We start from the raw sequence: 27,209 nt of genomic DNA, 5'->3' as shown, positions 1-27,209 counted from the left end.
CTTGGGTTACAGACACTTCAGGTTGCGTGTTTTTGGGTTGTGCGCTGCGCCAAACCTGGAAGTGCCGGGACGAGTTACTTCCGGGTTTCGGTGCTCACGCATGCGCAGAAGCACTAAATCACACTTTGCACATGCGCAGAAGCACTGAATCTTGTCCCGCGCGTGCGCAGACACAGCGCTGAGGATTGCGAACGTGATCCGTGCGGGAGCGTCCACTGTACAATTCTTGGCACGGAAATGCACTACGATGTGTATTTCAAACAAAAATGCATGCTAAAAATGTGTATTTTAGAGTAAAACTTAAAAGTAAGTAAAATTTGTGATAAAATGTGTTGAAATAATGTGTGTGTGTGTGTGTGTGTGTGTGTGTGTGTGTGTGTTTTAAACGTTTTTTCCCCTTTAAATTTTTTTGGGGCCCCCAAGAGAGGCCCCCAAAGCTGTAGCTTGCTTAGCTTACACGTAAATCCAACACTGCATGGTGCATTCCAACTTTCGTAAGCCACTTTGAGAGCCCCCAAGTGGGATATACAGTGGTACCTCGGGTTACATACGCTTCAGGTTACATACGCTTCAGGTTACAGACTCCACTAACCCAGAAATAGTGCTTCAGGTTAAGAACTTTGCTTCAGGATAAGAACAGAAATTGTGCTCCGGTGGCGTGGCAGCAGCAGGAGGCCCCATTAGCTAAAGGGGTGCTTCAGGTTAAGAACAGTTTCAGGTTAGGGGACTTCCGGTCGGTGCCAGCGCTTAATGGCGGTCCTAGCTCCGAGCTCCGGAGAAGGACTGCTTCGCAAGTTCGGGTCTTACCCGCTACGGCAAGCGGGGGACCCCTAAAATCCCAGGCGCTGAAGCCTGAGAACAAGGAGACTCGGTGGGCACCTTTGCGCCCCCCGGTACCGTGAAAGAGCCTTTTTAAAGGCTACGGATCGACATCGGGAGTGAGCGCGGTGCTGAGAGTCGCTACCCAGCCTGCGAAGTGAAGCCGCGTCGCCATAAGCGGAGAGCGCCGATTCCTTCCTGAAAAGAAAATCTGGACTGAATCCCCGTGAGTAAGAGCTGAAATATAATCGGGACTTTTCAAATTTTAAAAATTGGGCTAAAAACGGGGGAGATCTAAACAAAGGAAGTCTGCCTCCCCCCGACTGCATGAAAGTGAAAGCAACGGAGCTCTAAACCTGCATCCGTTTAAACCAGCTCTTTGATCAGCTTAACCGGACATTCAGACCCTTTGATCTCCCCTCTAGCTAGCAGGGCAGAGGGGAGGTGAATTTGAGCAATAACTGCAAGATTTGTTGGAAGTAAAAAACCTCTGCTGTCTCACTTATTTGAAAGCATGAAACGGTCTGCCTTCTTAGTACACTGAACTGACTTTTTCCTGTGAAGTGATACTTTGATACAAAGTTTCCACAGTGCCTGGCTACTGTACAATACAACAAGAAGTAGCATAAATAGGGCAACTGTGGCAATTTGAAGTAACAAGCTTTTAGACTTTTGACTGTGTTAATCTCCCTTTTTATATTTTGGACATTTGGGACAGTCTCCTTTGTCTCTATACTTGGAAACTTTGCTCTATGGCCATTTTGATTTGCTCCCTCTAGAGGACAAAGTGAAGTCCGGCACGGCCTAAGACAGTGGAATTTTCCAAGGGAGAATAAATCCCGTGGGAACTGACCTTGACATGAGTGGCACACAAGAAGAGATAGTCACAAGGGCCAAGACCAAGCAACAACAACAACAACAGCTGCAACAGTTACAGGCAAAGAAAAGAGGCTCAATCTCAGGCGCAACAGTTGGATCAACAGGAACAACAGCATCAACAGGACAAGACAAAGGAGCAGCCGTCTCTATGGAAGCCGTGACAGATGCCTTGCTTAAGATAAACCAAACTCTGGAGTCTCTGACAAAACAGACTTCAGAGAATACACTAAAATTAACAGAAATTTCAGCAAGATTAAACCAGAATACAGAATCTATAAATAAATTGGTGGAGGAAAACGCCACTACGCGTCAAATTGCGGAAGACGCCAAAGCTACTGCGGGAGAGACACAGGAGAAATTAGAGCCGATCGCCAAGAAGGTCTATGAGCATGATGCAACCTTGGCCTTGTGGGAGTTACAGAGGAAAGAGAGAAATTTAAAAATAAGATTGATCCCGGAGAATGAAGGAGACAACCTTGTGGAATACTTGACACGGGAGTTTGTGGATTGTTGGGAACTCCAGGAAGACGAATTCAAAATTACGACTGCCTTTAGATTGGGTAAGAAGCAAAACAGAAAGACTCCGAGAGACTGCTTGATTACACTCAGATCCAAGGAGGAAAGAGACAAAATATTGGGACTACACTTTGAAAAGGCCTTGCAGATTGGAAACTCAGCTGCACAGATCTTTAAAGACATCCCAAAATATTTTCTGGACTTAAGAAACTTCTACAAGGACTTAGCTCTTTTATTAAAGAAAAACGCTATTCGCTTCAGGTGGGAATTCCCACAAGGGCTGTCATTTGACTTTAAGGGAAACAAGGTGAAAATAAAGACAATTCAAGATAAAGACAAATTTTTGGCAAGATACCAGGAGGATTTACAGAAGGGGACTGTTGACGTACTTGCAGAACAGAGGAGAGCATTGGATATCCTGAATCTCTCGTTTGGACAAAAACCACTACCATCAGAAGAAGAGCAACAACTTGGAGCTGTTGGAGGAGCCTTAGAAAAATAACAAGATGGCTCTGCAATTCCTCAGTTGGAATTGTAATGGGCTCAATGGGCCTTTGAAGAGAAGACAAGTATTTCATATATTGAATAGAGAACAATTGGACTTGATATGCTTACAAGAAACTCACATAACCAGAGCCCACAGGAGATTACTTTCAAATAAAAGGCTAGGACAAGAATTTATTTCATCAGACAAAGTTAAGAAGAGAGGAGTTGTAATATATGTGAAGGAGAAATGGGCTCCAAAAATGATATTCAAAGATGAACAAGGGAGATATCTGGCTGTGGAGATACAAGTACAAGGAGAAAAATTCTTAGTTGTTGGAATTTATGCACCAAATGAAGGCAAATCCGACTTCTTTAAGAGACTTCATGAAACTTTGATGGACTATCTGGACTACAATATGATAATTATGGGAGACATGAATGGCGTGGTCTCCACTAATATGGACAAGGCACAAAGACTTACAGTCACCAAGGAAGGGAGACTCCCTAAGACTTTTTTTGAAATGACTGAAAATATGGACTTGATAGATATTTGGAGAACAAGGAATCCTCTGGAGAGAGAGGGAACCTTTTTCTCCCAAGCAATGATGACCTGGACCAGAATCGATCAAATCTGGGTTACTAGTGGAATGGCTCCGAAGATCAAGAAAGTGGAAATCTGCCCAAAAACTTGCTCCGACCATAACGCCGTGAAGATGGAGATGAAACTTACAATAACCGGTCAATTTAGATGGAGAATGAATGACACCCTCTTTCGAGATAAGGAGATTCTCACGAAGGCCCAAAAGACCCTAAAAGACTATTTTGAAATAAATTTGAGGACCGACGTGGAGAAAAGAGTGATCTGGGACGCAAGTAAAGCGGTGATGAGAGGATTTTTGATTCAACAAAACTCAATAAAGAGGAAAAAACAAAATGAGAAAAAAGAGAAGATTCTGGAAATGATAAAGGAAGGAGAGAGGAAATTAAGAACAAAACCAAAGTCTCAGGACATTTTAAGAGAGATCAAATTATACCAAACACAATATATGGAATTGATGAACCAAGAGATTGAATGGAAGATAAGGCAAATGAAGCAAAAGACTTTTGAATCAGCAAATAAATGTGGCAAACTTTTGGCATGGCAATTGAAGAAAAGGCAGAAACTAAATACAGTTACAAGCCTAGAGGTGGATGGAAAGAACATATCCAAACCCAATGAAATTAGAAATTGCTTTTTAAGCTATTTTAAAAAACTTTACACCCAAGGCCCGCAAAATGAAGAAGATATAGACAAATTCCTCGGAAAATATGGACTACAAAACATCTCTCATCAAAGCAAGATGGACTTGAACCAGAGAATCTCAGAACAAGAGATAGAGGCTGCCATTCAGAATATGCAACTGGGCAAATCTCCAGGACCAGATGGACTGACTTCCAGATACTACAAATCGCTGAAGGAATGGTTGACTCAACCATTAAGAGAAGTTTGTAACGAGATCCTTGAGGGAAAAAAGGCACCTGAATCGTGGAAAGAGGCATATATTTCACTCATACCAAAGTCAGAGACTGAAAAGACCCAACTCAAGAACTACCGCCCAATATCCCTGCTTAATGTGGATTACAAAATTTTTGCAGACATTTTGGCAAAAAGATTTAAAAGAGTTTTGATGGAGAAGATCCATAAAGACCAAGCAGGCTTTCTCCCTAAAAGACACCTAGCAGACAATGTAAGGAATGTAATAGATATTTTGGAGAAGTTAGAGGTGAATATAAACACCAAGGCAGTATTGATCTTTGTGGATGCGGAGAAGGCCTTTGATAATATCTCTTGGAGTTTTATGAGGAAGAATCTTCATGGGATGGGGGTAGGTCAGGGCTTTGAGAATGGTATGGCTGCAATATACTCTGAACAAAAAGCCAAACTGATTGTAAACAATGTTGTGACTGAGGAACTTAAGATAGAAAAAGGAACACGACAGGGGTGCCCGATTTCCCCACTACTTTTTATTTCAGTTCTGGAGGTGTTGCTGAATATGATAAGAAATGACCAGCAGGTCAATGGTGTGCAGGTCGGAGCTAAACATTATAAGTTAAGAGCGTTCGCAGATGACCTAGTATTGACTTTGCAAGAGCCAAACACTAGTACGAAAAGGGTTTTAGAAATAATACAACAGTTTGGCCAGGTAGCTGGATTTAAGTTGAACAAGCAAAAAACTAAAGTTTTAGGGAAAAACCTAACAGATATGGAAAAGGAGAAATTTCAAGAGGAAACAGGTTTGACTGTGGTCAAGAAGGTTAAATACCTAGGGGTTTATTTAACATCTAAGAATCAGAATTTGTATAAGGACAACTATGAAAAATGCTGGTCAGAAATTAAAAAAGACTTAGAAATATGGTCAAATTTGAAACTGTCAATGTTAGGCCGAATTGCAGTAATTAAAATGAATGTATTGCCTAGAATGTTATTTTTGTTTCAGACCTTGCAGATTATTGATAAGATGGAATGTTTTAAGAGGTGGCACAAAGATATCTCGAAATTTGTCTGGCAGGGCAAAAAGCCCCGAATTAAATTTAAAATATTGACAGATGTTAAGGAAAGAGGGGGTTTTGCCCTGCCGGACCTAAAATTGTACTATGAGGCAGCAGCTTTTTGCTGGCTCAAAGAATGGATGCTCCTCGAGAACACGGACATCTTGGATCTGGAAGGTTTCAATAACACTTTTGGTTGGCATGCATATCTTTGGTATGGTAAAGTTAACAGTGCCTTTAAAAATCACATTGTCAGAAAAGCATTGTTTAATGTTTGGATAAGATATAAAGATCTATTGGAAAACAAAACCCCTAGATGGGTGTCGCCAGTGGAGGCTAAAGCAGTGAAGAAACTCAATATGGAGGTCGGATGGCCGAAGTATTGGGAAATTTTAGAACAGGATGGAGATAAGTTTAAACTACAAAGTCAGGAGAAATTGAAGCATAAAGTAGAAAATTGGTTCCAATACCGCCAAATAATGGAATTTTTTAAACAGGACAGGAAAGTCGGTTTCCAGGTGGAAAAATCAAAATTAGAAACTGAACTGTTAGAACCCAACACTAAGAATTTATCTAGAATGTACAACTTGTTGTTGAAATGGAATACACAGGATGAAACAGTTAAATCGGCAATGATTAAGTGGGCTCAGGATGTTGGACACAATATTATGTCAGCTGACTGGGAATGGTTATGGAACACCGGTATAAAATTTACGGCATGTAATGCCTTAAAGGAAAACATTATGAAAATGGTATACAGGTGGTACATGACCCCAGTCAAGCTGGCAAAAATCTATCATTTGCCCGATAACAAATGTTGGAAGTGTAAAGAGACTGAAGGTACCTTTTATCACCTTTGGTGGACATGCCCGAAGATTAAGGCCTTCTGGGAAACGATCTATAATGAAATGAAAAAGGTACTTAAATGTACCTTTCCTAAAAAACCAGAGGCCTTTCTCTTGGGCATTGTCGGCCAACTGGTGACAAAGAAAGATAGAGCTTTTTTCATGTATGCCACAACAGCAGCAAGAATACTCATCGCAAAGTATTGGAAGACACAAGATTTACCCACTTTGGAAGAATGGCAGATGAAAGTGATGGACTATATGACACTGGCCGAGATGACAGGCAGAATCCGTGATCAACGAAAAGAGACGGTGGAAGAAGAATGGAGAAAATTTAAAAGCTACCTTAAGGACTACTATAAACTTAATGAATGCTAAAATGTCGTGGTTTTCAGAGACAAAGGGGTACAGGGATATAAGGTTAGACTATAAAAGAGGACTAAGATGATTGAGATTGGAAAGTAACAATTGGGAGTTGCTAGTTGAACTACGGACATTGGGATGCAGAGAGGGGGGGTATGGGGAAGTCCAAGAAAAGAGGTTTATGAAAATATGTTTGAAACTATACGTGTATGTTTGTCATTTTTAATGTTTGTTTGTTTTTCTTAAAAATGTTGTAAAACCAATAAAAATTTTATAAAAAAAAAAAAGAACAGTTTCAGGTTAAGTATGGACCTCCGGAACAAATTAAGTACTTAACCCGAGGTACCACTGTAATGCATAATGCCAGCCTTTTAAATAAGTAAACAAAGAATCCATTTGTAAACAAAAAGACCAAAATAATAATAATAATACTCTGCACCTCTCAACAATCTCCAGAAGCTAAGCCTGGAAATGAACAGGAGCAAGAATGTGCTCTGACAGAGCTTCCAGTGATTAAAAAATGAGGTGCAAATACGTTTCCATCAAAGGTGCATGTACGGGGTAATGAAAGTCTGTAAGGAGAACGCACTTCAGTATCATCATATGCAAAGTGTTAGCAGAAAGAAAAATGCTCTCCATCTTCAAAAGCCTTATCACCAAGAGACAATCTAAAGATACGTATATATTTCCAAATTCCAACATACTTATTCCTGCTACAGCTACTGACGCAAAATTGTAAAGTGGAACAAAAGCAGCCATTGCGCAGAGATCAAAGCACAGTGCATTTCCTTTTAAGCCCAGACTTTAATATGTGCTTCAGCCGATCACTGTCATTGTTCTAGATTATGAATCACCGACACATACATTTTCAAGTGTAATGACACTCTTGCTTATTAAAGACCTCTCAGCTGAAGGGGCAGAGTATTATGAACTGGCCAATCCATTCATTTTCTTGAATATGTTATTCAGTATTTTATGCTAAAGCAGCAATACACCATCCATTTTAGTACAATGATCCTTATGTTCAATAAAAGTGAAGTGCTGCATCATAAATCATTATAGTCATTTATTCTACATTAGACATATTAGACACTCTATTCCATAATCTATTACAATAAGGTGGATTTAAATATACCCCAAGGAACTGCAATAATAACTCGAGAACCAAATATAGCAACTGCAGATAAAATATAGTTAACCTAAAATTGCACTGGCAGAATGGACAGTGGTGAATTTTAAAATGAAATTCAAAATGTGTTATAATCTGAATCCAATAAACAAGCAGCAGAGAAGCAGTGCAATTCCTAGGAAATTTGCTTAAAATATATCTAAATTATTCACTTAGATTTTGCAAGAGCTATTTAATGTATGTAGACATAAATGAAATAAAATAGGAAATAAATAAAAAGGAAACTGTGATTAAAAACATCTTTGAAGAACCACCAAATACCCCTTCTGCTCTGGATTTACTATTTCCTTCTGCTTTGTATATACACTGGTTATCTTACAGAAGCTCTAGTTTCTTCAAGCTGCACATTTGCTCTTCCTAGCAGCTTACCTTTTATTTTTAACCATTTTTTAAAATCCATGTGCTTGGTGGCAAAGTCCCAGCTGGCTTTAATGGAGCCGGATTGCACCTTTTGGCCATGATCCAGTACCTCTGCATTCAGAAAACAGGAAGCTGATGAGTGAAGGGAACAGACAGAAAGGAAGAACATAATTTCCTCTTATCTCAACTTCTTGGTGTTTCAAAATATCATTCCCAAAGTGCTCCATGGGGCCAAAATAACACATTAAGTTCATCTCACGGTTTGCCTTTAAGTACAGGATTTTTCTTTCCACCAGTAACCAGTGGTGGCCCCAAATCGGGACCATGATACGTGGCGGACAGGGGAGTTAACCCTTTGCTCCTTGCAATAGTTTTGATCTGGAAAGGGAGTCTGCCCCTCAATTTGTATTGCTGAAAAGCCCAGAAGAGCTTTCCTCTTATGCAAACAGTAGTCACACCCTGCCATGAACAGAACTGAGACCACAGCAAGGACTACAAATTACAGCATCCTTAACCACCACACCAGGGTCTTGATTCAGTTTGCGGTGTACATGATATTTGTAAAAGGAAGATCTTGTAGTCAACAGCAAACTTTGCGATAAATGTATTGTAAAGTGTGCCCATAAAAAACACATACTTTATGCCACTCTGTGTGAGCCTGGTATACCACCAATGCAGAAATAAGTCATCAATGAGTGCCAACTGATTCTTATTCCAATTACATCTTATAGCCTGTGTCCTGGTGAACCACAATACCATATAAATGTCACATCAGACAAAGCAACACAACAGGCTTAAGCCAATGATTTTTTTTAGTCAACGCCAAAGTCTGGAACTGTGGATCCTTGCACAAAGACAAAAACTCATGGATGACTCCCTTAGTACAACTGAGTTACGTAGACTTGTGTATAATTAAAGAAACTGGGTTGGTCATTTCAGTGAGCTTTGAAGGCAACAGATACCTTCACACAACACAACCACATGAGTAGATACATTTAATATGAGGGACAGCAGGCAAGCAGTTATACACGACAGAGAGCCTAGAACATCAATTGAAAGCTAGAATTGCTTGCCATGCGCATAGAACAGCCAAAGGCAATTGTTGTATTCTCATTTCTATGACGCTTGCTTAGCGCTGAAAGCCACAAGCAGGAATGCTTAGGTTAAGTGGGAACCTAAAATTGCCCGTCAAATTGTTTTGAGACTAGGTCACCTGTGCTAAGAACAGAAGCAAGGTGGCACACGAGATAGGGCTAAGCAATAATTTTATATTGGTTCTGACATTATTAAGAAGAGCCTGCAGGATCAAGCCAAAGGCCCATCGAGAACAGCATCTAGTCCCAGAGGCCAATCAGATGCCTGCAGGAAGTTTGCAAGCTGACCCCCGAGTACAACAGCACTCTTCCTACCTGCAGCTCCCAGCAACTGATAATCAGAGACAGCATGCCTCTGACAGTGGAGGCAGAATGTAGCCAAGATGGCGAGGAGCCAATGGCAGTTTCAGACCTTCTAAGTGTTCCTATTTTCCAGGAACAGTTTCAGATTTACAGAAGCCGTCCTGGTTTCTGATTTGATCCTGGAATGTCCCACTTTTCCTTAGGACATCCCTATTTTCATTGGCCAAGCCAAGGAGATCAGTAACACAACCTTTGGAAGACCTCTGAAAGCAGCTCTGTATAGGGAAGTTTTTCAATATGTAATGTTTTATTGTGTTTTTATATATGTTGGAAGCCATCCAGAGTGGATGGGGCAACCCTGTCAGATGGGTGGGGTATCATTATCATTATCATCATCATCATCATCAAATTGTTGTTGTTTAGTTGTATCCAACTCTTCATGACCCCATGGGCCAGAGCACACCAGGCACTCCTGTCTTCCACTGCCTCCCGCATCATCATCAAATAGGACAGCCCTATTTTCATCATAGAAACGTTGGACGGTATGCAACTTTATCCTCCATGATTTTTTCTAATCCTCTTTTAAAGCTATACAAATTGGTGGGCATCACTACTTGGCTAGTGGAACAATACTAGTAATGAAAGTGGAAAGTTTTGGCAATTCTTTATCATCTAAGGCTGAATCCACAAAACAGTTCCCCCAGATGTATCCCTAACTGTTAATTTCTACATTATATTTGAGCTTTCACATAATGTAAAAGCCACTCCCAGAAAAATAGCAGAATATGCGGCAACTTTAGTGCTCATTTCCATGTTATTTGCTCCCAGGAAAATATTCTGTCTGCAAGTAACACATAAATGCATGCGAAACTTGAGCTATATTCTTGGAAGTGAACTTTACATCATGTGAATGGTTAAATATAATGCAGAAATGAACAGTTAGGGAAATGTCGGGACAATGGAACCAGCTGCTGAGTGAATGCAGATGAAAACAGTGCTTGCTTTTGTAAGCCCTGATCAGTCAATTTGTCAGAGATCTATATTATTGTGGTCCTATCTTGGACACAAACCAACTGATCTGTGAAATATGGATAGAAATCTCCACCCAGCATCATAGGGCTTTCACTTTTAAAGCATCAAATAAATTAAATAGCACAAACCTTACTTGCCTACCCTTAAAAGACCATCCTCTTTTGTTTATGTTTCCTCTCCTTACGAACCGCTATCACAAATGGTTTCTTAACAGTCCAGATGCAGTATTTCCACCATTTTGTCCTTCACCACTAATTAGATAATCCAAACAATCAAGTTTATCTAGCGTGATTTGTTTGCTGCAAAGCCACGCTGAACATAAGTTACGGGGCCATTAGCCTATTCTTCTCTCCCTACAAGTCTCATTATTTTGCAAGTCACGGATATTAGGCTTAGGGCTGACTGGCAATTGCCAGAATTGCTCATTTCCTTTTTGGAGACACAGGAAGTACCACTTTTCATTACTATCAATCCTCTTGCTCTTGATGAGTCTTCAAATAGCAACTGCAACTGATAGGTTAAGTTTATTAGATCATTTCCCTCAAGACCTTAAATACAAATTAGGTAAGTTTTCTTATCCGCAGAGAAGATACAGCATTTCCTCTCGCTGCCATGTTCTCTGTTGCAGCTACAAGTAGGGTTGCTGTTTATGCATTACCCCCCAAAAAGGGCAACAGAGAACTGATTCACAAAAATGTGTAGATGCCAATTTACATGCCTAGCTGCAAATTTTAAAAGAATTACTTTGAGTAGAAATACAATACATCTCACCATTGTGGTGAAGAAGACTCTCAGTCGCTTTCATGTTACTCACTGTTGACTATCAACTTCCCCGCCCTTAATCCCTCTTCTTTTGGTTCTTCATTTTTAAACCAGGATTGGCCAGGACAGCCCTTCAAACAGATGACCTCATTCACTGGAGAACTATCCTCTACAAAATAGGACAAATGGCCCCCCTAGCTATGAGAGATTTTTCACGTGGCTGTTCAGGCACCAGGAAATTTTATCAACCTCTATGGAATGTAACTGGATGCTAGTTTGTCCAAAATTAATGTCACTGGATATTTTTTATGATGCTGATAATATATTGTCAAAAGAATTGGCCCTATAAATGATCTTAGCAGCACAACCAGTAATTGCAACTCAATGGAAAACAGCCCAAAATCTAACACTGGACGCTTGGTTCCACACACTGGAATATAGTTGTAAGGGATAAAATTATGCACATTTTGAGATTCTGCGAAGAACTAGAACATCCAGACACTTTTGATATGATCTGGCATTCTTTTATGACATATACAGAGGGTGGGGCTGTGGTCTAAACCACTGAGCCCCCTGAGCTTGCCAATCAGAAGGTTGGTGGTTGGAATCCCTGCAACGGGGTGAGCTCCCGTTGCTCTGTCCCAGCTCCTGCCAACTTAGCAATTTGAAAGCACACCAGTGCAAGTAGATAAATAGGTACTGCTGTGGCAGGAAGGTAAACAGCATTTCTGTGTGCTCTGGTTTCCGTCACAATGTTCCCTTGCCCCAGAAGTGGTTTAGTCATGCTGGCCACATGACCCGGAAAGCTGTCTGTGGACAAACACCAGCTCCCTCGGCCTGAAAGCAAGATGAGCCCATAGTCGCCTTTGACTGGACTTAACCGCCCAGGGGTTCTTTACCTTTTATACAGCAGAACCATCCTTTTCAAGACAACCTTCGTTACAACCCTTGCAAGTCTGCAACTATACTTAATAATCTGATATTGTTGAGTGTTTACTTGGACTTTGTTATTTTAACTCTACATTTCTGTTTTATAGGTTTTTTTAAAAAAATCTTTTAATTTTTATCTGTTATAATTGTTCGCTCTGTTTTGTATACATTATAATATGATTTAATAATAAAAAGCTTTTACAAAGCAACAACAACTGGGTGTTAGTTGGAGGAGCACCGTGCAAGAAACTGACTTGTTATAATGGAGATGTCCTTGAAAGAAAAACTGCACACCACTGCCAGGTTTTCAAGAAAAACTTACCAAATGCAATCTTTGCCTGCTGATGTTGATCAAATTCTTCTTCAGAGTTTGTTTGTTTATAAAAGTATTTCTGTACCATCGTATCATAAAATATCAGAATGGTGTATGACTATAAAACACCATTAAAAACAACGCTAATAATCCTAAAAGTGGCTGGCTATTAAAACAGCTGCAAAAGCCCCTCAGCATAAAAAGGTCTTCCAAGAGATGCCTGAAAGTCAAAAGCAAGGATGCCTGCCAAATTTCTGCTGGATATTTAAACCAGTACCTAGTTCGCATTTCACCTTTTCTTTCCTAAAAAAAACATTCTGACACACATACACTGATAAGAAAACCACAGGCTAAATCTACACCCTTGTGCAAATTAATTGAAACAAAGCATGTTTTCTATCTTACTTGTAATCCTGTACTCAAAAAAAACAGGAAAAGTCAGTTGATCATTATGGTGCCAGAAGCCTGCAGCCAATAGAAGGAATGATGCGCTCACCACAATATACTGAGGTTCTACGAAAGAGAGTTTATTCCAGAGCTGGAAAAGAGGTATCCTGACACTACTGGGATATTGCAGCAGGACCTAGCCCCCTGTCTAAAGTGGTGAAGAAATTCATGACAGAGCAGCAAATACAGGTACTTGATTGGCCAGGGAATTCCCCAGATGTAAATCCCATTGAGAATTTGTGGGCTAAATGTAAAAGTCGCCTCTGTGCTGTAGAGTGTACGACTATGGAGAAGCTCATTCAGGCGCTGATTCAAGTGTGTTACAGGGATCCGAAAATCAACAGTGACTGTTCGAAACTAGTAGACTCCATGCCAAACCGTGTTCAAATGCTGCTTAAAAATAGTAGAGGTCATATCCATTACTAATGTACGTATATGTGAGTTTTGTACATGTATATGTGAGTTTTGTACATGTATATGTGAGTTTTGTACAATAAACTACATTGTTTGTTTCAATTAATTTGCACAAGGGTGTAGAATGCCCAGAGCTAAAATGGTGAAAATTGCGCCCTCCCTTCTTGACTCCACAAGAGCTTCTGTATTTTGTCCTGTGTTGTGAACCGTAGAACCACATGACAAATTTATTCCCTCATGCGTGGTGGAACACCTTGCCCTGCACTCTGACCATGAACCCATTTCTTCTACATAAACAAATCACCATCCAAACTTCTAAGCAGTTGGTACTTTCTCCAAATCTAGGTCCTTCCTGATCATGTTTGCTCTGACTCATGACCTGGAACCAGCTGCTCTCAATTCAAATTCAATCGCATTTCCAGGTGAGAAAGGCAAGCTTTAGTTTAGCTGAAAATGCAGAAACGCTCCTTCCCAAAGGAATGTAGTTTCTTCCTCTTGCCTTGTCAAATCATACAGTACAAAAGTTTGAAATCATAGCAGAGATTTACAGGGAAACAAACTTGTAATATTTATCTCTCCTGTGTCCAATATCCTCAACAGTTAGACTTAAACACAGCTAGATGGAAAGAAGGGGAGGGACTCCTAATTAGTGTTAAACCCAAACATTTCAGAAGAAATTTTCTATTGGAACACAACCAAGTGATGTGTTGCTAATGTTTTATCTACACTTACTTTCCACACTGAGATCATTTTTAATCCCTATGAAGTTAGCTTATTCTCTTCTACTACCAACACATCTGCAATTTATCAATTTCACAGAAGTGTCCTAAGAAGGATTTGCTATATTTCTCTTTCTTTCTTTCTTTCTTTCTTTCTTTCTTTCTTTCTTTCTTTCTTTCTTTCTTTCTTTCTCTCTCTCTCTCTCTCTCTCTCTCTCTCTCTCTCTCTCTCACACACACACACACACACAAACACACTTCTGAAATGGATAAAATAATCGAAAAAAACAAAACTGCTTGAACTTTCCCATGGCAAGAAAGGCAAAGCAAAAATGGGAAACTTTGATATGCATGGACTGGACTGAAATGAAAAGGCTGCCAATAATGTTAAAAAGAGGCAAATTGCAGGAGATTTCACTAACCATTGTATCTATTCATGCATTCTTTTCATCACACAATTAGAAAAGCATGGGGAGAGCAGGGATACACTATTTAGGTCTACTCCACTGCATCCTGGGAGCGGCCACTGGGACAATATAACACTGGCCCTAAAGGATCTATACTGGTTCCCAATATGTTTCTGAGCATAATTCAAAGTCTTTGTACTCACCTTTAGAGCCCTAAACGGCTTTGGCCCTGCATACCTGAAGGAGCGTCTCCACCCACAACGTTCAGCCTGGACACTGAGGTCCAGCTCCAAGGGCCTCCTGGAGGTTCCCTCACTGAGAGAAGTGAGGTTACAGGGAACCAGGCAAGAGGGTCTTCTTGGTAGTGGCACCCACCCTGTGGAACGCCCTCCCATCAGATGTCAAGGAGATGAGTAACTATATAACCTTTAGAAGACATCTGAAGTCAGCCCTGTATAAGGAAGTTCTTAATGTCTGATATCTTACTGTGTTTTAATTTGTTGGAAGCAGCCCAGAGTGGCTGGGGCAACCCAGTCAGATAGGGGGCATATGATGATGATGATGATGATGATGATAATAATAATAATAATAATAATAATAATAATAATAATAATAATAATAATAATAATACTTGTTATTATCCCCATCACCCTGCCCTGCCACCCTCCATGCACTGAAGGGCAAATGAAGGGAACCTGGTGTGCTAGCTGAGGTTCCCCAAGTGATTTGCAACCTTGTTTATGCAACCACTAAGGAGAAGAACAATGCCTGAATAAGATTCTTGGTCTCATTTCTGTCAGTCAAAACAATAGCCTATAGTTAATGGAGTGGATAAAGGTTCCATAGTGGGGAGCAGGTTCAATCCTTTGGAAACAGATGAAAGGGAAAATCCTGGATAGCTGCTGCCAAGTCAGAGTAAGCAACGCTGGGCTCGGCAAACCAGTAGCCTGCACCTATCTCCTGATCTAAAATAATGCAAATAGTACATTCAAGCTGCATCAAAACCTGTCCATGGAATGGAACGGAATCCTGGAAAGGAACTTGGGCTGTCCTAACAACTGCTGACAGTGCTTTAGGGAAGCCTGTTTCACACTTTGAAAACCATTGGCCAGTGCCTGTTCCAGGTTTTGGGAGGTCTGTATTAAATCCCGCCCTCTGCTTCCATATTCATGGCACATTTGCTTACTATGCCATCCTGTCTCTCTGTCGTGGATAGAAAGAACAGTGGGTGGGAAGCAAGGAGGAGTCAGATCTCTGAACAACGAAAACAGCTGACACAGGCCATTGATCATTGGTCAGTATCACTCAGGAGTATCATCCACATCAATTCTCCTGTCTACATTTCAACAGGACGTACAATGTTGAAGTAAACAGCGTGTGAGCTGGGTAAGAGACTGTTATGTACTGAGTTGAATTGGATCCAAAATGAAGCAGTCTGATTGGTCCTAGAACAATAGGATCAAGAATGCAGCAGTCTGATTGGTCCTAGAACAATGCAGCAGTCTGATTAGTCTGCAGGAGCCACCCAATCCGGCTCCAGATGGAAGTGAATCCACAACCTGATTGGCCTACAGGAGAATTCCGGAATCAGCCAGTCACGTGCAGCCCATTGTGTAAATAATGTATATAAAGCAGATACTTTGAGGGGACTTTTATTCCTCCTCACCACTATGAGCTGAATAAAGAGCATGAAATCCACTCTCGACTCTGAGTATATTTCAGAGACTCTCTGAAAACAGTCTCCATCCATATTTACAAGTATTTATTTGACCTTCTGACTCATTTTACTTGTCCCTGGCCTATATCCTATGGGAGTATTGTCAGTGACTTTTCAGCATCGGGCCAGGGTGAAGGTAAAATAACAAATTAAATTCAGTTTGGAAGATCTCCATATTTATTTTATGGTAATTGAGCAAAACGTCATCCATTTGGTTTAAAGAGCAATTAGCAATCTGAGCAAAGTGAAAATTGATCCAACTTAAAAGAAAGTGAAAGGATTATGCTAGAAATTTTCCTTTCTCTGTTTAAAAAGGCATTGCCTCATCATCCTATCTTTCCTTATTGGCATATTACCCACTTATATTGGGAAGATAATGTAGCATATTTGACATCACATTCATTTTATCGACTCCAGGCTGCAGTCTTATCAATATAGAATTCCTAGGCTTAACTTCAGAAATGTGAGCACCGGAAGAATGCTCAAAAACCAGAAACCAATATTTGACTGGAGGGCAAGAGCATTCATAAAACCCCTGTCAAAAGAGGAAAAATGTTTAGAATGTTGAAACAACAACAAAATAATAACCCCTTGCAAACTAGTTGACTGCTCATGAAAATATTTGGTATAAGAGTTCTAGACAGTTGTATCAAACTATGTCCCTTTAAAGTACGTGCTCTGGGACAAAACCTACATTTAAATGCCCATTTTTAGAGAAAAATAGATTTAAGTACATTCATGTTAAAGATTTTTTTTTAATGCAGATTAATGTGGAAATGGAACAGAATTTTGGGTAAAAATATTAGAAATAGACAAATTCTCCTATACTTAAGGCTTTTTTAAAAATAAAAATAAAAATAAAGTACTCTCAGGAGTTCAAAACCCGAAACCAGTTTAAACCCAGAGATATGAAACATGGAAATCAGGAATATCACCATCTTTTAGCTAAAATGGTCCAAACACTTGCAAAATTTTCTGATAGCTGTAATCCAAAGCTAGAAGGCAAATTTATGTTTTATTTGCATAAGCAAAAGTTCAGATACTTGAGCATTACTGTTTTCAGATGTGTTACTCTGTTCTGAAGCTATGCAATTACATACGCTGTTAATTAGGCTAATATGGACATTTGGATAACCAACTGATAACTGATTTCAGAGTCACTGCATATGACTATGATAACACAGCAAAATCTGATACAGGTCACACCTGGAGACATAATATGAAGCAAGCAGTTGATCTTAGCCACTAAAGCTTTAACTGAAGACCAACTTCCATAATGAGTGTGCAGATGAGGGTCCCAATGCACACATGCAGGGGATCCCCTAATCATAGAAGATAGAATATATGCATACAGTAGTACCTTGGTTCTCAAACTTAATCTGTTCCGGAAGTCCATTCCAAAACCAAAGCATTCCAAAACCAAGGCGCGCTTTCCCATAGAAAGTAATGCAAAATAGATTAATCCATTCCAGACTTTTAAAAACAACCCCTAAAACAGCAATTTAACATGAATTTTACTATCTAACGAGACCATTGATCCATAAAATGAAAGCAATAAACCAGGTACTGCAGTCACACAATCAATCAATCAATCAGTAACTGAACTGGGTTCCACACAGCCGCAAAAACAGAGCCGCAAAAACAAAGACACAAAATACCGTATTTTTCTCTCTATAAGACGCACCAGACCACAAGACGCACCTAGTTTTTGGAGGAGGAAAACAAGAAAAAAAATATTCTGAATCTCAGAAGCCAGAACAGCAAGAGGGATCGCTGTGCAGTGAAAGCAGCAATCCCTCTTGCTGTTCTGGCTTCTGGGATAGCAGTGCAGCCTGCATTCGCTCCATACGACGCACACACATTTCCCCTTACTTTTTAGGAGGGAAAAAGTGAGTCTTATAGAGCAAAAAATACGGTAAATAGCAAAAACAGACAGACCTCAGTGTAACACTCAAAACGGAAGCGTGGCACTCAAATCGGAAGCATAACACTCAAATCGTTAGCGTAACACTCAAAACAAAAGTGTGGCACTCAAAACGGAGCACGTTCAGCTTCCGAAAAAAGTTCGCAAACCGGAACACTTACTTCCGGGTTTGCAGTGTTTGAATACCAAGGGGTTTGAGAACCAATGTACCACTGTATTTGCTTCTACAGAGATCTTTATGCATACTGGAATACCTCAGGACTAAAGAACGCTTTTCATAAGAGTTGAAGACCTATGTGCACACACACACACATATGGACCATCTGAAGATAGTAAACATCCAACTGGCTTTCCTAGGCTTCTACAAAAACAGAATTTGCTCTCAAACATGTACACACCAAACATTCTAGTGGGCTTTAAAAAGAAATAACGAACTGGTATGTAAGTTGCCGAAAATCATGATAAAGCGTCTAATATGACACCAAGCATCTCTACAAATGTGAGATCTTCTTCTGTGCCACAGATCAAAATTATACATAAAATAAAATCAAGAGTTACCAGCTTGGTGCAAGCAAAGGGGGGCAGTGTGTTCCTCCCTGTTTAACGCAATCAATGAACAAGAGCTGAATGAAGTGAGAAAAATTAAGAGGTCTAAAGATCAAGCGGGAAATAAAAGAAAGACACACAAGCAATTAAAAAAAAGACGAATGGGCTGCATTTTAAAACAAAGTATTTTGAGACGCAGCAGCAGCAGCAGCTCGTTCAGCCCTCAGCCCTGCATTATGACAATGGCATGCAAATGCTAGCAAGTCAAGACTTTCCTCCCAACCATGTTTTCATTAAAGATTCTGCTTTTTTCCAGAATAATAGTAAATGACACGTGAACTTCATATGAACCATAGGTCATGAAAGGATTTAGCATTGGCATTTTTAATCTAAAAAGTCTGTGCCAGAAAATCAATATGTTTCAGTTGCGGCATTCGAATGCAATTTTCTTCACGTAACAGGGTTTCTTTCTTTCTTTCGTTCTTTCTTTCTTTCTTTCTCCCACCCCCGCCCCATCCCGCTTCTCATTCCCTCTCTCTCTCTCTCTCTCTTTCCTCTCCCTCTCTCTTTTTTAAAAAATAGTGACTAATTCCCAGTTTTTCTATGAAACAAGCAGCTGTGTTATAAAGGTAATGACATCAATAACACATTACATGTAAACAGAAAATGAACAAAAAAATCATTCAAGGCCCTTTTCAAACCAGCGTGCTTTTCATCAGCGCTATTACTGGTTCCATTCACATTATCGGATTGAACCATGCTGCATAACCAAGGTGCTGACAAGCCTTGATTACCCAATAACTCCTGTATTCCTTTCAGGCAAGTTCACGGAAAGGACAGGAATGCAGGGCCTTCCTGTGGGGCAGACTGCTTTCCACAGAGACTCGAGTCAATGAAACCCAATGCCCTTGCGGCTCCACGCACCAAAATGGGGCTTTGCATTTCCTGATATGTATTTATGACTTTCCCCCCCTCCTTTGTTCTCTATTGTTTCAGATAACAATTTATTGTGTGGCAGAGGGGCCAAGCCAAACATTTTAAAAAAACTCTTTTCATAACACTTGGGAAGGCTGGAGACGGGGAACGGCTGGCTAAGCCATCTCTGCAGTCAATCGGTGATAGGCGCTTTCCCATGCTGCAGAGTCAACAAGCCCGTTTCTCACCCAGGGCAAATCCAGACACTACGACAACAGTGGAAACATGAGTCCTGCAGCCCAAGCTCCAGGGATCCTGTCCTGCAAGGCTGCTTAGCTGTCAGGTTGTTGCTTAGATTCCTCTATTCTGGCCTCTTAGGCCAGTTAGCATTCCTTTTTCTAACATAAACTACTCGCACAACACTTGGGCGGGTGGGAGGTTTATTTTCGAAGTGAAATGCTGTTTAAGTGTGACATGAGGGCACGGAGAACACAGATTCACTCTTCCTAACTGCTTTGCCCAGGGTGTTAATGCAAAGCAGCCAAACAGCTTGGCCACCAGATGTGCGTAAGGATCCAAAGTGAAGTCTTTATGACTAGGGTTACCAAAAGGTCTTAATGCCCAAGCTACGCAGATTTCTTAAATTTCTTGATGAATAAAATCCAACACCTCTGCTATCATGTCTGGAGTAATTCAAAGATAGATATATCAATATAGATAGAGATATACAGCTGTACCTTGGTTTTCGAACAACTTAGTTCTTGAACGTTTTGGCTTCCGAACGCCACAAACCCAGAAGTGACTGTTCCGGTTTGCGAACTACCGTATTTTTCGTCCCATAGGACGCTCCGTCCCATAGGACATACCTAGTTTTTTTGGGGGGAAATAAAGGAATTTTTTCCCCTTTATTTCCCCCCCAAAACCAGGTCGGGGAAACCAAACCAGGTCGGGGAACAGCGCCTCCCCGCTGTCCCCCGAGCTTGTGGGGCTGGCCGATGTCTGCCCGGCACGCTCTGCTTCAGGGCGCCCCGCGCGCCAGGCAGCAGGCTGCTATCCCCAGGCTTGCTGATAGCTTCCTGAAGCCTGGAGAGCGAGAGGGGTCGGTGCGCACCAACCCCTCTCGCCCTCCAAGCTTCAGCGAAAGCCTGTATTCGCCCCATAGGACGCACACAGATTTCCCCTTCATTTTTGGAGGGGAAAAAGTGCGTCATATAGGGCAAAAAATACGGTATTTTTGGAAGCCGAACATCCAACGGGGCTTCCGTGGCTTCTGATTGGCTGCAGGAGCTTCCTGCAGCCAATCAGAAGCTGTGCTTTGGTTTCAAACTTTGGAAGTCAAACGGACTTCCAGAACAGATTCCGTTCGACTTTCAAGGTACGACTGTATATGGCAAGAAATTAAAATACATGGACTTAATACATTGCTGTCAGAGCTGCTTGAAGATCCTAGCTCACAGAGGATCACGCTAGCCAGCGATCATTAAGTAAAAGTCTTTATTGAGTTACAGTTTCCATTCTCACGCTGCTGCGCGCAACTCTACGTCTAGTAGCTAGATCGGCGAGGCTCCGTCTGAGTCTCCGCCCCGTGTGCACCAACTTAATATCCTAGCCCGGCTCCACCTTTTCCGCCTGACTGTCCTCCTCTGGGTCCCTCTACCCCCCGGGGTCTCTTCCTTCCGGGATTCTTCTGACGCTGACCCCCCGGACCCTCCTGTCTCCTTGCGCCGGGCTTTAGGACCTGGCTCCCTTTCCGGGCTGCTTACTGCGTCACCTTCCTCTGCATTTGAACTTGGCGCGCGCGCCCAACCTTCCACTTTCCGCTTAACCGTTTCTTCGCTCCCCGATGGAGGTGTGGCCACTCCTGACTCGTGCCCTCCCTCCTGTGGTGAGCTGCCAGCGCTTGCCCCCTGGCTCCTTTCCTCTTCCCTGCTCTCTGGCGGTGACGCTGGTCCCGATTTCCAACTGCTCTCCTCTGAGTCCCCTCTGGCTCTATCTTCCTGGGGTGCCCCCCTAGACTCCCCCCTTGCCCTGGCCACTGGTGCTCCTTTCTGTGAATCCTCTGATTCACTGGAAAGACTCGGAGATCTCGGGTCGTCGTCATCACTCATCTTTTCTTCTGCCTCCTCCCCTTCGCTCTCTGTTTCCTCCCTTGCCCTTGCCTCTGCTCCTAAACCCCTGACAATTGCTAACAAATATTTTACACAGAGCTTTTGGCCCACCCTCCTCTATTTCTACCTAATGCTAGTTCTCGACTCACTGAAATTAACGGGCATGGTTCAGTTAGGCCCATAAATTTCAATGGGTCTACTCTAAATAGGGTTTCATTGGCTACAACCTCTAGTTTCCATTTTCCATTGCAAGGGTAGCTGAAATAGGGTTCTTCAGATATTTTAGACTTCAATTTTCATCATGGTCAATTATCAGATACGACAGAAGTTCTAATACAAAACATCTGGAGGGCACTACCTGGTCCTACACTCAACTACCCTCACTGTAGTCATTTTATTTAAAGGAATATATTAGAAATTATTATTATTTTCTACTTCTCATATGTCCTAGACTTACTTATTTTCAAAATGTTCAAGAAACGGCAACAATGCTTCATTAAATATACACAATATCAGTCAAATAAACAGGATTGCATTAATCGCAAATTTTTCCGCTTCCCAAGTACAAACATTTTGAATGGCTCCAGCTGTCGTATGTAGGTATTGGGGAGGGGGGATAACAAACATACCTATCCAACCCAACACAAAGCATTTGACATAATTCAGCTAAATAAGAAATGTTCCAGTTTTCACACATTTGTTCATAACAATAATACATGTTTACATTTTCTTCTCATCTAAATATATGACTACGATAATTATTTGACAAGAAGCTACAACATTATTGCGAGGGAGGGAGTCCTGGAGCAACTGAAATATTGAAATCACAAAGTGCAGATGGATTTGTCTGGAGGAATAACTAACAGCAGTGGGTGGGGAACTGTGGCCTTCCAGATGTTGTTGAACTCCCATTAGTCCTAAGCGGCATGACCAGGATAGTGAGAATTAGGGTTCAGCAACATCTGGAGGGCCACAGGTTCCCAACCCCTGACCTACAAGAACCTTACCTCAAAAGCAGAATATCTGAAGCCTGTTATTTCAGTGCTCATCTACAGTGCAAACCTATACGTGTTAACTGGACCACATCTGTCCTTTTCCTGGTTGACACTGTCACAGAACTCTAAAAGGCTAGTGGACAGGACTAATGCTATTGAAAGCCACACCAAAACTTGCTCTTTGATATGGTAAGTTCTTCTATATGCTTGGTAAGTCTACATTTAATAATGTTTTTGCCAGTTTCCCAGATTACCTCTAGATACCTATTTTTGGAAATAGGTCCTCATGTATTGGGGCTGATCTCAATTTTTTTGTTAAAAGATAAGCACTTTCACATTTGCATTCTGTAAGAACACTTGGAGGGATGCCATCTGGACCTAGTGATTTGTTCATTTTAATTTGTTAATAAGGTCTAAGACTTCATCTCTTAACTTGGCTCCCCCTTCCTGAGAAAGCTAGTTTAGGGAACTGCTCAACATCTTCTGGCATTAAAAGACAGATGCAAACAATTCAATCAGCTTTTCTGCAATCAGCTTTTCCTCCTTCATCACATATTCTACTCCCTTGTCATTCAACTATCAGCAATATGCTCCTTGAATTTTTTTGCACTATTAATGTTATGTTAATGGGCAAACCTCAAGCTCATGCATGCACCCCACCCTGTACTCTGATGTGGCCGCAAGGAGGAGATTATGAGTTTTTGCTTCTGTTTGCAACAAACCACAATTTAGTGTTATGCCTAACCCCAGACAAACTGTGCCTTGCTGGAAAAAAGCCAACGTTAAACTATGCTGTATGAAATTGGCTTGTTTCAATAAACCACAGTTAAGATTAGCCATCAATGGGGATTTGGGTATAATGCTAAACTGTGGTTAAAACAAAAGCAATGGTCCATTTAGTACAGCACCCTGTTCTCACTGTGGCCAACCAGATACCTGTGGGAAACCTGCAAGCAGGATGTGAGCAACAGAGGTCAGTTTCCTCCAATGATTTCCAGCAAATGGAAGCATTTCTGCCTCCAGTGATAAATCAGAGTTTATCATTATATCTAAGTGAAATCAGTTTATCATTATATCTAAATGCAATCAGTGTGTGGGCTATACCTGAATCAGAGAAGCCAAAGCTGGAGCTGAACAGGATTCTAGCTGTCAAAAGGCTAAGCTTTGTTCGATGCCCCTTTGCGCTTCTCCAAAACCAGCTAAAGCAAAATAATAATTATACACAATAAGCCAATATATAAACACAACGTATTGCAGAATTCAGCCTTGCTCAGAACAGAATATGGGGCTATAGGATTTGTATTTATTTAAGCATTTACTTATTCTGTGGCACAAAGTATACATGAGCCCTGGCATGTTCCCACTAGAAAAGTTTGCCTCCAATTATTTGAGTTTAATTAGGTTATGGATCAAGCTACAAGTGCCTCTGAGACTGAGTGGGGCCACATAAGAAGGTTTCATGTATCTGTCCCTGAGGAAATTATTTATCTAAAAGGAAAAATGTCACCAGCAGAAGATAGATTAAAACTATATTATACAATGCTGAACAATGGATACATGGAAGTGGCATAAGGATGCTGTGCGATGATTCATTGCCATTAAATAGCAAAACGTTTGCCCCCCTCTTTGCAAGCTATCCAGGAACAATTTGGTAGAACAGAACAAGGTTGGTTGCATAACAATGATAGTGTTCTTCTATCCACACAAATAAGCAATATTCAGCTTGCTCTTAGGTAACTAGAGAATAAAAGATGTGGTAGATCTTTAAAGTAGAACACAAGTGGTTATACAACATGGATAGTGTTCTTGTATGGCCACAAATAAATAACATTCAGCTTCCTTTTAGGTAACAGTATATGTGCAACCATCTTTTGTCCCACAGCACAAAAGTAAAACCCTCTGTACTGGAATATGTGAATCACTTCTTGGCAATCTCTCAAAGTAAACAGAGTAAATTAAAAATGAATGTTCCCTCTCTCACACACATAGGCACACACGGAGACACACACACACACACGGACCCGAGTGGATTATTTGCCTATCAAACATTGGAAGCAATCAAGTTCATCAGTCATTCAAACAAGCAACTGAAAAGTGGAAATAATAAGAAAACAATCTCACAGAAAGAAGCGAATTTTCATGGAACCATTTGTCTTGTATAATTAATCCCATATGTGAGACCAGAATGGATAAGGGGGCGGGGGAGTAGCGAGAATCACTCTTTTGATGCAATAAATGTACAAATGAAAAAGAGGTGCCTTAAGATCTCTTTCTCCTTGAACGTGTGATGTTGAATCCAGCTAGCAATGGTTTGTTCAGCAGTAAAAGCAGGGGTGGGGTGGGGGTGGGGGAATGGAGTTATACTCTCCCACAATCCCCCACCCAACAATTTCCTTGGCCCTCCATGTTACTGTCAAAGACCAGTCCTGTATTTGTCTTCCTTTGCTCCATCAAGAGTTAAGACAGGTAAAACTTTGCTCCTATCGGTCTCTTACTGGGTTTTCATGGCAAAAGATTATGCTCAAACCACATTCTCTCTGCTTGTAGAGTAGGGCTTCTCCTTCTCTAAGAGTTAAGTGTATGTGAATGCATTAGCTCTAAGTGTAACCCTGCATATGGGATAGCTCAGTCGGTAGAGCACAAGACTCTTAATCTCAGGGTTATGGGTTTGAGCCCTCCGTTGGGCAAAAAGATTCCTGCACTACAAGTGGTTGGACTAGATGATCTTCATGATCCCTTCCAGCTCTACAACTCTATGATTCTAATATCTCCTATGCGGTTAAATTCACATTAGTTAATGCGCATGCTGTCTCTGTGTGCTTTTCTTTGTAATAAAACTGGTATTTCGTGAAGATTTGTGTGAGAGCGTTTCTTCGATATAAGGGTTCAATCCTCATGTTTAAGAGAATCAACCAGATTTGCCCGTTACCAACTAATGCACAGATCAGAGTGCATCTATCTATCATGAAAATGCATACTTTAGAGGGAAATGCACACAATTTAAATATTGGTTTTTCTGCTGTCTCCATGCCCACCCCCAACAAAATGGGGGAAAGCAGACTTATGATGGAAGATATGTGAAACCAGCAGGGAACAAAAAGAGACTGATTCATCTTGCCATACTCTGAATGCCTGTTGGACGAACAGTGAAGAAACTAGGAAGCTAGGAAGCTACCTTATATACTGAGTCAGACAACTGGTCCATCTGGCTCAATATTGTAGCTGGCAGTGGCTCTCCAGGGTTTCAGACAGGAGTTGGCCTCCCCGGTCCCCCAGACCTACCTAGAGATGCTGGGGATGGAACCTGGCAGGTGCTCTACTGTTGGTGTAATGGGAACAATGGGTCAAATTCCACAGTACTGGGTCACGTCTTGAGGAGCACATCCCCCATGCCTGGATGTTCTGAGATAAGGGTGCCAGGAGCACTGGGGTTACCGTAGCAACACCAGCGCGATCAAGTGTACGACCTGCTAAGTCATTCCCTATTCTATTGGTTCGGGAGATATGCCTACATGCCGAGACGGGTGTAACATTATGTTCATGTCTATGTCCTGATGCTGACCTGTTTGCTGTCAGGGCCTGATTCTGAATCTGTGAGAGCCAAGGGAAGAGGCTGTGGGTTTAACACAGCAGTGTTAGCTAGCATGGTGATAGTGTTAACGAATCTCTCTTTACATATGTATCTTTACTTCTAAGACCCAAGTAACTGTATATAGTAGATGGTAGTGTTTAGCTTTGTCTTGTATCTGGAGACAATAAGCACTTTTTTACTTTGAACTGTGTGGGAGAAGAGTTTTTCCCTTAACTGGGGACTCTGGAAGAAGCTGTTGTGCTAAGAACAGGAAATTTCTTAAGGCTCTACTGCAGCTCCTCATACTCTGCAGATACATCACTAGTCAAGGTTGGATAAACCACCAACTTCCACAAGTCACCAACAGCTGCCACTAAGCTACAATCCTTTCCCATGCGCTGCTTGTGGGTTTCCCAGAAGCATATCACTCACTACTCTTTGAAAGAGGGTGACGGAGTAGGTGGGCTCTTTATGGCCTCCTGTGCAAATGGTCTTCTTATCTGGGCAGAGCTTAATATTTTTTTCTTGCAGTTTGTTGTATGTTTGGCTTTCTCTGTAGTAATACAGTTTCTACTTTACTTTAACTTCTGATCTCAACCAGCAAAGGTCGATAGTTGTTGTAATAACAAACGTTCAATATTTTTTTTCTTTTTTGACCTCACCTTTGTCCCATGTGAGAAAGCAACAGAGATGCTGAGTGTTTCCCAGTGCCTTTGAGGGAAATCTTCTCTTTCAATCAATGATCTCTAACTCTCATCCTTACATCAAAGGGCCTGGGGCTGGCTTCATTACATTCCTACGCGCGCGCGCACCCCCACTCCCTTCAAATTCTGGCTTTTTTGATGATTCGATAAAATGAAGGAACCTGTTCCCCCATTGGAGGTTCGAAAGGAACTGAAAATTGCATGTCAATCACAAATATCCTTGCTCTTGACTGTAATTGAAAGAAGTTGCAAGGTGGGGTGCTTTTGTAAAAAAACAAATTTTCTGATAAAAAAAAGTACTAATGGATTATATCTGGTCTTT

At 41.2% G+C, this 27,209-nt stretch overlaps 2 protein-coding genes across 6 annotated transcripts in view; both read right to left on the bottom strand.

Annotated features, from left to right (window-relative positions):
- The window catches only part of LOC310689957 (uncharacterized protein), a 621,685-nt gene that overhangs the window by 411,417 nt on the left and 183,059 nt on the right, over positions 1-27,209 (bottom strand). The gene's annotated exons all lie outside the window — the stretch shown is intronic.
- Positions 1-27,209, bottom strand: part of RARB (retinoic acid receptor beta) — a 216,823-nt gene that overhangs the window by 135,665 nt on the left and 53,949 nt on the right. The window contains exon 2 of one of the 2 annotated variants that reach the window (XM_083468366.1): positions 7,996-8,118. The exons of the other annotated variant lie outside the window; for it this stretch is intronic. Within the exon in view, the coding sequence (XP_083324492.1) occupies positions 7,996-8,118 (123 nt within the window). The remainder of the gene's footprint in view (positions 1-7,995; positions 8,119-27,209) is intronic. 2 annotated transcript variants of the gene reach the window in all.

Source organism: Podarcis liolepis (assembly GCF_965112155.1).
Source record: "Podarcis liolepis genome assembly, chromosome: 12".
Taxonomy (NCBI): Eukaryota; Metazoa; Chordata; class Lepidosauria; order Squamata; family Lacertidae; genus Podarcis; species Podarcis liolepis.
This window is presented reverse-complemented; position numbering and strand designations above follow the sequence as displayed.